Source organism: Cucurbita moschata, unplaced genomic scaffold, assembly GCF_002738365.1.
Source record: "Cucurbita moschata cultivar Rifu unplaced genomic scaffold, Cmos_1.0 Cmo_Scf00019, whole genome shotgun sequence".
In the NCBI taxonomy this organism is placed as follows: Eukaryota; Viridiplantae; Streptophyta; class Magnoliopsida; order Cucurbitales; family Cucurbitaceae; genus Cucurbita; species Cucurbita moschata.
Genome location: NW_019268535.1, coordinates 4,246,420 through 4,256,524, shown reverse-complemented (window position 1 = coordinate 4,256,524; position 10,105 = coordinate 4,246,420). Strand labels below are relative to the sequence as shown.

The window sequence follows — 10,105 nt, the reverse complement described above, 5'->3', positions numbered from 1 at the left end:
TAAAAAAAAAAAAAAAAAACGGTACAATTAGCCTGCAGAGTGTATACATAGCGTTCTTCACGAATCCTGCAATCTGCCTAGAAATTACGCGACCTCTCTCAAGATTCTCTCCTCTTCCCATTCTCTCACTTCGATCAGCATCGTCAATGGCATCACGAGACGACAAGCCATCAAAGCCCTCCAGCAGTCGGACCGGTGGCATCCGAACCCTTTCCGATCTCAATCGACGATCGCCTGATTCCGTCGGCGACCCCGATGGTCCTCAAGAGTATTACACGGGTGGTGAGAAGAGGTCGCTTTTTAACCCTAATTTTTTCTTCTTCTTTGTTCTTGCAATTGCTTTAGTGAATTTGTATTCCATTTCATTAGGAGTCGGTTTGTAAGTGATTGTGGATTTATCCTTTCTTGTTACTTTCTTAAATTAATTGAAGGTAGGCTAAGAAGACTGCAGTGTTGTTCATGTGGTTTTTCTTGGGGATGAAGGGGTGTTCCCTTCACTGAATTCATTAGTTTTTATCACGTTTGGGTTATTCTTTAACCTTTTTTCTTTTCTTTTTTGGGACGATTGGACTTTGGTGGACGCTGTTGAAAACTGAAATTGAAATAGTAAGGTAACGTGTAGTTAGGGTCCTAAATTTGCGTGGTGGGTAAAAGATGGAACGGTTGAGAAGGAATTCAGCCAATTTTCATATATCCAATCAATATTGAGGGGGCATGGAAGTATTTATTTGGCCATTAGAAGATGTTTTAGTTGGAAGTTTTTACAATCTTTAATGGAATGGCCTAATTTTTGTCAACAAATTTGTAACCATTTTCATAACCGGTCAAGAAGCACTTTCTTGTTTCATTGAAGCAGGAAATTGCATCCTCCTACCTCATTTCTAACTCTTTGGCACTTTGCCACTTAAAATTAGCCAAAACATAGTGCCTCAGATTTTCGTTATCAAGAATCCCTTCCCTAAGAACTTGATAAAAGAAGACCTTGGAACTGTCTACTAAGTTTAAGGACTAATTATCAAAGAAAGCTTGTTGGCAAGACGAGAATCTCGCTTGGCCTCGGTTGCTACTTGCTAACTAGCCCCAATTACACAATTATCCGAACTTTTATTTACTGTACTAACCAGAAATAACTCATGCCGTGAGGACGAGAGCTTTGAGGGATTTCAAAATCCATTTAGAGAGAGGTCCTGAATTCTTCACTCTGATGCGATGGAGACTGAGGCCACCGCTAGCAATAGGAAAAGAAACATCCTATTCGTCGTAAGCTTTCTATTGTAGTAGCTTGCCTGGGATTGAAAAAATTTAGTTGCAATGTGGAAGATTCAAAAGTATAATTGTGATAAAGTCAATCTTCTCCCTCGAGATAGGAATCTCTTCCCTTTTGTAAGCTAAGCTTTATATTTTTCAACAACAGTGCCACTTAGAAAGGAGTTCTGAACTCATTCATTCTAATGCTACTGAGACCAAGGCCACCACAAGGAATGGGTAAAGAGTATTCTTCCAGTTCAGAAAATCGCTACCACTTTGAGACTCCCTCAAGAAGTTCCACAGAGAATGATTGAGCTAAAGTCCATTTTACCTTTGAGATTATGGTTTTCTTCCGTTATGGTTTTCTTTTGGGTAACTTGGCTCTTGAAGTTTTGGAGTGAAGGCAAAGAAGAGTGTGAATTTGATATTATTTTTCCCTCTATACAGAATTCTTCTTCTTTTATCGAGGAATTATATCTCTTTATAATTGAAATTAGTATTTAGTGGGGGATACTGTCTTATTTTTCCTCCGCCTCCCCTTGTACATGGTTTTGTTTTCATATATTCATTTTTGCTTATCTAAGCAAGAATTTAAGGTCGGATCTAATGTAATAATTTACTTGACTTGTCTCCCTTCCTCTTCCCCCTCCATTAAATGAAAGACTGAAAAGAAAAAAAAAACTGTCCAAGTTTTATGCAAAGCTCCTTTTGGAAGTAACTCTGAAGTTGACAAGAATTAAGGTTATTGGATGCTAACACTGTTGCCAACTTTCAGCGGGATGCTTGTCCAAGATCCTACAAAGGGCAATGATGTGGATTCACTTTTCAATCAAGCTAGGCAAATGGGAGCAGTGGAAGGTCCTATTGATAATCCCCGTTCATCTTCAAGCTCAAGCAGCTTTACTGGAACTGGCAGGTTACTGACAGGAGAAACTGTACGTTCTGCACCTGATCAGCCTGAGAGCATTATTCACAATATTGTATTCTGGAGTAATGGCTTTACTGTAAACGATGGGCCTTTAAGGAGGTTGGATGATCCTGAAAATGCATCCTTTTTGGAGGTAAGTGGAATACGGTACTTTTAATGTTCTAATGGAATATTTATGTGCATGTGTTTGCATGCATCCATGGATAATATTGGAAACATGAAATGTATTTTTTGGGAAATATTTGATCAATGTTTGTAAGTTTTCATTCACTCCATTAGATACGTTTCTTTTTTTGGATTACTGATTGCTGTCCTGAGATGGTTGTGTTTACTGTATTATTTCAATCCAGAGCATCAGAAAGTCCGAGTGCCCCAGAGAGCTTGAACCTGCAGATAGGAGGTCGTCCGTTCATGTGAATTTGATTAGGAGGATGGAGGAGTATCGTGTAAGTAACCTTATTAGATTTCACTGGTTGGTTCTACAATTTGAACATATAAACAAACCAGGATAGTTGATAGAATTCTTTCAAGAGTTGAGAATCTGTTGAAGTTTGGGAGCTTTTGACTCAGTATTTAACCTTCAGTTAATGTTCCTGAACATTTTTTGAGTTTGTAGTCGCTGGAGCATATAAATATTACACTCCGTATTTTGTATCATGCAGGAACCAGAAAAGCCACGCCTTCCATTTCAAGGTGTAGGAAGAACTCTTGGTGGTTCCACGCCAACCCAAGCAACAAACGAGCCAACTTCTACTCCCAGTAATGTCAATAGCAGTCCAAGCCCTTCTGCAGGGCTGGTCGTGGATGAATCGTTGCCATCAACCTCAATTCAGCTTAGGTTGGCAGATGGAACACGGATGATAGCTCATTTCAATTACCATCACACAATCAGCGATGTTCGTGCTTTCATCGATGCGTCTAGGCCAGGGGGTGCCAGAAACTATCAGCTGCAGTTGATGGGTTTCCCTCCCAAACTTCTCAGCGACATGACTCAGACAATCGAGCAGGCTGGTCTTGCGAATTCCGTCGTCATCCAGAAGTTCTAGCACCTAAGATAAGTTATCTCTGATACATACCAGAAAACAAGGATTTTAGCATTGAAATGGTTCTAAATTTGGATATCATCCGTGTTGTTAGAAAGAGGATGTTTGGTGTCTATTTTGTTCATGTTCTGTCAGAAGACATTTGCTGCTATACAAGTTACTGCAAGAATTCCTCTTATACAGATATATTTTGAGCCTGCTTTTCTTATATATGTGGAGGCATGAGTGATCAAGCCTGAGAAAGGTCGTTTTAAAGATGTTTTCAGGACTTGAAAGATGTTTTCAAACACGCAAGTTCATGACATGTTATGACTAGAATCGTTACGTGGTTTAGATCTATCTAAGAGGCAAAGCAACCTACCTAGGGTAGGTAGACAGCCTGGGGGTAGGGGGAGGGAGGGTAAGCTTTTACCTTAGGGGACTTAGCAGGTGAGAGTGGTGGGACACCTTGATAAATTAAGGACTTAGAGGGTTGGCATTGTGTCTTCATCATTGACTTGAAAAGGAGTTTGACAGCTAGGGCAGACACCTGGTGTAGCTAATGATAGGTTAAATTACGAGTTTATTCAAGGAACAGATAACTAAATTTTAAAAGGTAGGTATTTAATCTCTTTCGCTCCTCTAGCTTTCGTCTCTCAGTGTCGGCCCAGTTGAGTGGTTTTCCTATTGGTGTTCTTTCGCTACTCTAACTTGGTAGTTTTCACCGCCTATATTCAAAGTTGAGCCCACCTATGAATCTTTTAAAAGATTAAAATTGTCTTTTTTATTTATTTATTTATTTATTAAGTTATTGCATTATTAGTATTAAATACAAAAATGCTGTTAAATACAAAAATGGAAGTGAATATTTAATTATAGTAAAACTTGTTATATGTATTTTAAGATTTTAAAATTTTAAAAATTTTAAAATTAGAGGGATTTAAAAGTCAGTGTTAAATTTTAACCTAATTTTTAACTTAATTTTAACAATTTACCTTAGTTAGAAGTATTTTTAAAAAAATTTAAATTAATTTTACATTAGGTGTTGTAATTTTAAAAAAAATATATATATTTTATCTTTATTTTCTTATTAGATTTTAGGTTAAATTATAAATTTAGTTTTTACATTAAATCATAATTTAATTTTTAAAATTTTAAATGTTAAAATTTAATCTTTTCTATTTGTTGATAAAATTCCCAAAATATTAAAAATTAATTCTAAATATTTCTAAATTAAATCTAAATATTTCTAACTTTCTTAAAACTATCTACTCTAAAATGTGTGCTCTCCACATATTTTTTAATAATAATAATAATAATAATAAAACAATATCTAAAACTTCAACAAATTGTAATTTATCCTTATTTAATTATCTAACGTTAGAGTAGTACCTTAGTTAAAACAAACTTAATGGAGGATTTAGAAGAAAAAAATTATTTTTTATTTTCATTAAATTAGTATACTCATATATCAGTTGAGAATAGTCTTTATTCATAAAAAGTAGGTAACATGATCATGTCTCAGAAAATGCAAAAGAATATTGAGATCATCAAGTATTGAATTTGGATTTTGACCATGTTCTGGGGAATGTTGAGGGCATAGGTCTCAAATTCAAATTTTGAATCCTAATCTAAATCTTAAGTATGGGGTACACCTTATTCCGTCCATATTAGGCATACCTTAAAAAAAGATTTGATGGAGTGATCGACTTTTCTTCGCAACGGTGGTCCCACAATTTATACAATTTATTAACTTCAACCTCTCGTTGTGTGGGTCCCACAAGTTATTAATTCTATCTTTAATCACAACTTACCTTCCTACTCTATTATTCACCTCACCTTATCTTACCTCTCTATTTTTTTTTTCTTTAATTTCTTAATTTCCAAATATTTGATATTTGATATTTATTAATTTGCATAGCATAAATATTTGATATTTATTTTTAACTTAGATTGTTTTAAAACTTCAAATAATTATGTAATTGTAAATAGAATTAGTTATGCACGTTATGCTTTGAAATAAAATACACATTTTACAATGACCAAAATGACCTTTGGTAGAGGCGGAAATACCAAAATGGACAAAAAAAAAAAAAAAAAAAAAAAAAAAGAATTAAACCAAAAGGCAAAATTACTTTTAAGCCCTTCTTTGTGAAGGGAAAATAAATAAATTAATTAATTAAAAAAAGAAACAAATATTCGAACTTCCAACGGGGTCGGGCTTGCGCTCCAAAGAAGGCGTCAGTCTGGACAGTGTTCATCTTCAACGACGATGAGATTAATGGTGAAGAACTAGGGTTTCTCTTCTTCCCCCAAGTTCTACGGCTCTTCCAATCTCAAAACACCACTCATTTCTCTCTCAAATACTCTCAATTCCTTCCCATTTTCACCACTCTGGCTTCCCTCCCTCACGGATGGCCAAAACCAGACCGCCCAAGAAAGACTTGGACTCTTACACCATCAGAGGCACCAACAAGATCGTTAGAGGTAATCTCCTTCGCTTGCAACTTTCAAAACTTGTTTCGTTTTCCCCCTTTCTCTGTTCGTCTAATGCTGTTCTTTTTTTTTTTTTTTTTTTTTTTTTTTTTTTTGTAACTTCTGATTTGATGGATTCTGCAGTCGGAGATTGTGTTCTGATGCGCCCGTCGGAAACGAGTAAGCTACCTTATGTAGCGCGCATCGAGAAGATCGAAGCTGATAATCGAAACAATATTAAAGTTCGAGTGAGGTGGTACTATCGGCCGGAGGAGTCGATTGGAGGTCGGAGGCAGTTCCATGGAGCTAAGGAGCTCTTCTTGTCGGATCACTACGATGTGCAGAGTGCTCACACCATTGAAGGGAGGTGCACTGTTCACTCATTTAAAAACTACACTAAGCTTGAGAATGTTGGTGCTGAGGATTATTATTGTAGATTTGAGTACAAGGCTGCTACTGGAGCTTTCACGCCAGACCGAGTTGCTGTGTGAGTTTTCATCTTTTCTGTTGTCTAATGTGTTCTTCTGGTGCAAATTTTTTGAATCGGTTTCTTATGTTTTTTGTTTTTCTCTTGCAGCTATTGCAAATGTGAAATGCCTTACAACCCAGACGACCTCATGGTGCAATGCGAGGGCTGTAAGGACTGGTAAATGTCCATGTTAATTTTGGGAAATTAATGCTTGCTTTTGTGTACTGAATCGCTGATTTCTCTGTTGTATTTGGACTTTCCAGAGCGAAGTGGTTTGTTCATAGCATAATGAACCAAGAAAGTGAGTTTAGGATAACTTTTAAAGTAGTGCTTTAAAGTCGCACACTTTTTTATGAGAACTTTTTGAAAGGAGCACTAGTTAGATACTTCTCACTTTAAAAGTTATTTGAGTGTTCTTAGATTTTTTTTCACAATCACTTTTGGGTTATGTGACCAAACATCATGAACATTAAAGAAGTATTTTTAATTGGTTAAAAGTCAGCTTTATGAAACTCACCCTAAGTTCATATGAATTAACAATTAAAAAATGTTTACTCAAAGATAGAGTTCTAGGTGCACTGAATTTGACTTTGGGCATATGGTCATCTGCAGTTCCTTAACATTCTGACCTCATACATTAGATTAAGCCGTACAAAGGTCACCTTAATCAATTAACTTGGCTATTGTCCTCTCCATAGGTGGGGAAACTAACCCTCAAAGTGCAATGTGATGTACAGTTTTCCATGGATTTTAATTTGTTGTTAGAAATAGAATATTCACTTCAACTCTATAAGAACAAAATAGCTAAGTTCTGATTGGAGTGGTTATATTATATCATTTTGTTTCGTACTGGAACTTGAAAGTCTCGAAGTCAGGAGTTCGGTCTAGCGACGTTGTTTCTTTTTGAAAATACAAAAACTCTTATGTTTCCTTTGGTCTTCAGGTATCATCCGGCTTGCGTAAGTATGACTATCGAGGAAGCAAAAAAGTTGGAGCATTTTGTGTGTTCTGAATGTGCATCTGATGCTGACGTCAAGACAAATGAGAATACATTTTCAGCATCACCGGTGGCTGATAGCAAGGTTAGTAACTGTTGTCTGTTACGTATATTGGTAGTTGGATATCAATCATCTTTGTGAGCTTATTATCCTTTATGTACTTTTATTCACGTCAGATGTCTTTTTCTCCTTCCTGGTGAATTTAAAGATTTAACTCAGAAGCACAAGTATAACAAGAAGACAATTGAAATATACAATGTTTGGATTAGTTTATGCTAAATGTGCAGACCATAAGTTTGGTTCATTTCCAATTACAGCAATCATGTTTTCATTTCAAGGTTTTTCTTTCGTTTAACTTTCTACTTCTTTTTTCTTTCCAAAAACCAGTCTTATGATCATTAAAAGCCAGCCATTTGGGTATAATTGTGACAAAAAAATCCTTTGATCCAAGTAAGGAGGACATCATTCGTTGGGAGGCCATCTTCCCAAAAGTTAAGAATCAAAATATTAGTACTGAAATCTTCTCTCTCCCACCCCTCTGGACAAAAAATCAATGCTTTCTTATCAGTCAATGCCAGTTCATTATCAACACGACACCCATTTGGTTTTTCCATTTTCGACTTGAGTGCCTGGGAAAACTGTTAATAATATAGTGCGAAATGTAACTTGCTTTCTATGGTCTGAAAAAATGTTTTTTTTTCTTTTTTTTTTTTTTTTTAAATTTGGATTTAATTCTCTNAAAAATTTTTTTTTTTTTTTTTTTTTTTTTTTTTAAATTTGGATTTAATTCTCTGCTTTTGCCACATCTTTCATTTATTTTTTATTCAACTATTTAACAAAAGTGTCTAAAGTTGAACGGTATAGCTTTTAAGTTCTGTTATGTTACTCTTTTATCTTCTGTTTCCGTTGCTTATCCACATAAAAGGAAATATAGTGCAAGTTATCTTTCATAATGATATCATTTTTTAATGAATCTTCAATTTGATCTAAAGTTAATTTTGATTTGCATTCCTAACACATCAAGGCCATTGCATCCAATGTTTTTTCTGAAGATCGATATTTCCTTTGTCTCAGCTGAAACTCATCTAGCATCTACCATCAAACAATGGGGCATATTTATGTTGCTTCAAAATTTTAGGTTGAATTACAACTTTAGTCTCTCAGCTTTTAAGGCCATGTCTAATATGTTTTGTAGTTCAAGAAGTTCAGGTTTTTAATTTTAAATTTTGTGTAACTTTTGCAGTACAATGCTGAAAATGTTGCAGGTCCCATTTATATTCTATATTTTAAAAAAATTATAGGCCTATAAGACAAAATTCTTACTTGATTATGTACTTTCAACTTTAAATCTAGTAGATTAGTGAATTTCACAAAATGTCAAACATGACAAGAATCTATTGGACACAAAATTAAGAGATTTATTAGATACTTTTTAAAGTTAAAAGATACATTCAAATTTAACGTAAATTTTACATTTGTAGTAAAGGGATGAAACTTGTGTAGGTTCATACTTCCACCTCTTGACTGCTAGAGAAATCTGCATTTCAATAATTACTTTTTAATGCACACCATTAAGTGCTCTCTTTTTCCCGGCCTTCTGAACTAAGTCCTGCATACTTCTTTGTGGGAAGGACAACACTTGTTTTGGGTAAGATGGAAAAGACATACATCAACTTTCAGCACTATCATTAAGCATAGTAGTAAGCATTTCTCGACCGATAGGGAGAGGGGTGCTTTGTTTTCGTTTGCTTAACGCCTCTTAGTTGTTTCACATTGGAAGCTTGTCCATTTCGAAACCTACATCACTAGTTGGAATTTCTGGGAAAAATCCCACCTCCAATAGCATCCATTTTCACCATTTTTTCCCGGGACTTTGTCAAGCCATAAGTATTCTAGTAATCTCTGTGACAACAGATGGCTCAGGCAGGTAAGAATATTAATGGAAGATAGATGAAACCGACTTCCCTCACTGACCAAACTACAAGTTCTGCCTGTTTGAGGAAGGGAAGAATCATCAGTTTCTTTAAGATTCCATTTCTTTAATGTATTCTTATATGATGTGTGGTGTAAAACGATTAACTGAAAGTTTGTTATTGCAGCTAGAGTCGAAGCGACAGAAGAGATGACCACGGCCAGTGGGACTCTTTGTTGGGTTCAGCATAGCTTGGACTTTGTTGTGTAAAACTTTTGTATTATGACTGAAGGAAGCTATATGTGTGTGTGTGTGTGTGTACTGTGAATGATGTAGTGTAGGTAGGGGTTTAGGGAGTTTCTTAATAACAATTCAGGCTGGTCTTGTTGTATCCTTTTGGTAAACTCTCTCTTCTGTTTCTGTCTTGACAGCTTTTAATGTGATCGAACACTGGAAAGTGGAAACAGAAACTTTAGAGGTTGCTGAAAATGCTCAATTCAAGTCTACACTTATGGACAAATCTGGAGAGGAAAAAAAAATGAAAGTCTCTTCTCTGGTTCTGAACTCTTCTCATTGTATAAACACCATTTTTATGGGGATGTGAATTTGAATATCCAATCTTAAAAGTAAAAATACTTGTCAAATACTAGGAAGCTCACACTCACTTGTTCTATAAACTTTATATCAAAATCTATTTTAATATTTTATTTTGGTTTTTAAATTTCTACACATTTTTATAATATAAATCATACCATATGAATTTCGAATTTGAAAGAATGTGTTAGGAGTCTTCAGAAGTCACCACATAACACTTGCAAAAGTGAAAGAAAGATGAGTTGATAGAAGAAAGAAGGTCGTGGCCGGAATTTGTTTTCAGCCAATAATTTGATGCAAGAACTCGTAGGAAGGAAGAAAGAGACTCAAGTGATCGGAACTTCATTTTTTTTGTCAAGAATCGAGAGCCTACGAGGTAAGTTCTTAAACAACTTTCTTCAGATCTAAGATCCTCTTTGGCGTTTGAGATCTAATATTTTAGTATGTTTATCTAGGAAG

The 10,105-nt window shown here is 35.3% G+C and overlaps 2 protein-coding genes across 5 annotated transcripts; both read left to right on the top strand.

Moving 5' to 3' along the window:
- Positions 1-36: 36 nt before the first annotated feature.
- On the top strand, positions 37-3,422 carry LOC111456997 (plant UBX domain-containing protein 4-like). Its single transcript, XM_023099098.1, has 4 exons — positions 37-292; positions 2,024-2,309; positions 2,527-2,622; positions 2,839-3,422. Exons 1-4 carry the CDS (start codon positions 147-149, stop codon positions 3,220-3,222), a joined length of 912 nt encoding a protein of 303 aa, XP_022954866.1. The 5' UTR covers positions 37-146; the 3' UTR covers positions 3,223-3,422.
- A 1,971-nt stretch (positions 3,423-5,393) lies between these two features.
- LOC111456995 (chromatin remodeling protein EBS-like) lies at positions 5,394-9,705 on the top strand. Of its 4 annotated transcripts, none has more exons than XM_023099096.1 (6): positions 5,394-5,685; positions 5,818-6,160; positions 6,251-6,319; positions 7,086-7,224; positions 8,215-8,278; positions 9,240-9,676. In XM_023099096.1, the coding sequence occupies exons 1-5, from the start codon at positions 5,613-5,615 to the stop codon at positions 8,227-8,229; spliced, it is 639 nt and encodes a 212-aa protein (XP_022954864.1). In that variant the 5' UTR covers positions 5,394-5,612; the 3' UTR covers positions 8,230-8,278; positions 9,240-9,676. The 4 variants fall into 4 exon arrangements, with proteins under 4 accessions (XP_022954864.1, XP_022954863.1, XP_022954865.1 ...); XM_023099095.1 differs by having other exon boundaries at positions 8,384-9,676; XM_023099097.1 differs by lacking the exon at positions 8,215-8,278 and having other exon boundaries at positions 9,484-9,705.
- The last annotated feature ends 400 nt before the right edge of the window (positions 9,706-10,105 follow it).

Bases quoted from the DNA above. Each gene is read 5' to 3' on its own strand.
- LOC111456995 (XM_023099094.1), top strand. From the start codon at position 5,613: ATGGCCAAAACCAGACCGCCCAAGAAAGACTTGGACTCTTACACCATC. The intron at 6,320-7,085 runs GTAAATGTCCAT...TTTGGTCTTCAG, and splicing joins TGCGAGGGCTGTAAGGACTG to GTATCATCCGGCTTGCGTAA. The intron at 7,225-9,239 runs GTTAGTAACTGT...TTGTTATTGCAG, and splicing joins CACCGGTGGCTGATAGCAAG to CTAGAGTCGAAGCGACAGAA.
- LOC111456997 (XM_023099098.1), top strand. From the start codon at position 147: ATGGCATCACGAGACGACAAGCCATCAAAGCCCTCCAGCAGTCGGACC. The intron at 293-2,023 runs GTCGCTTTTTAA...GCCAACTTTCAG, and splicing joins TACACGGGTGGTGAGAAGAG to CGGGATGCTTGTCCAAGATC. The intron at 2,310-2,526 runs GTAAGTGGAATA...ATTTCAATCCAG, and splicing joins AAAATGCATCCTTTTTGGAG to AGCATCAGAAAGTCCGAGTG.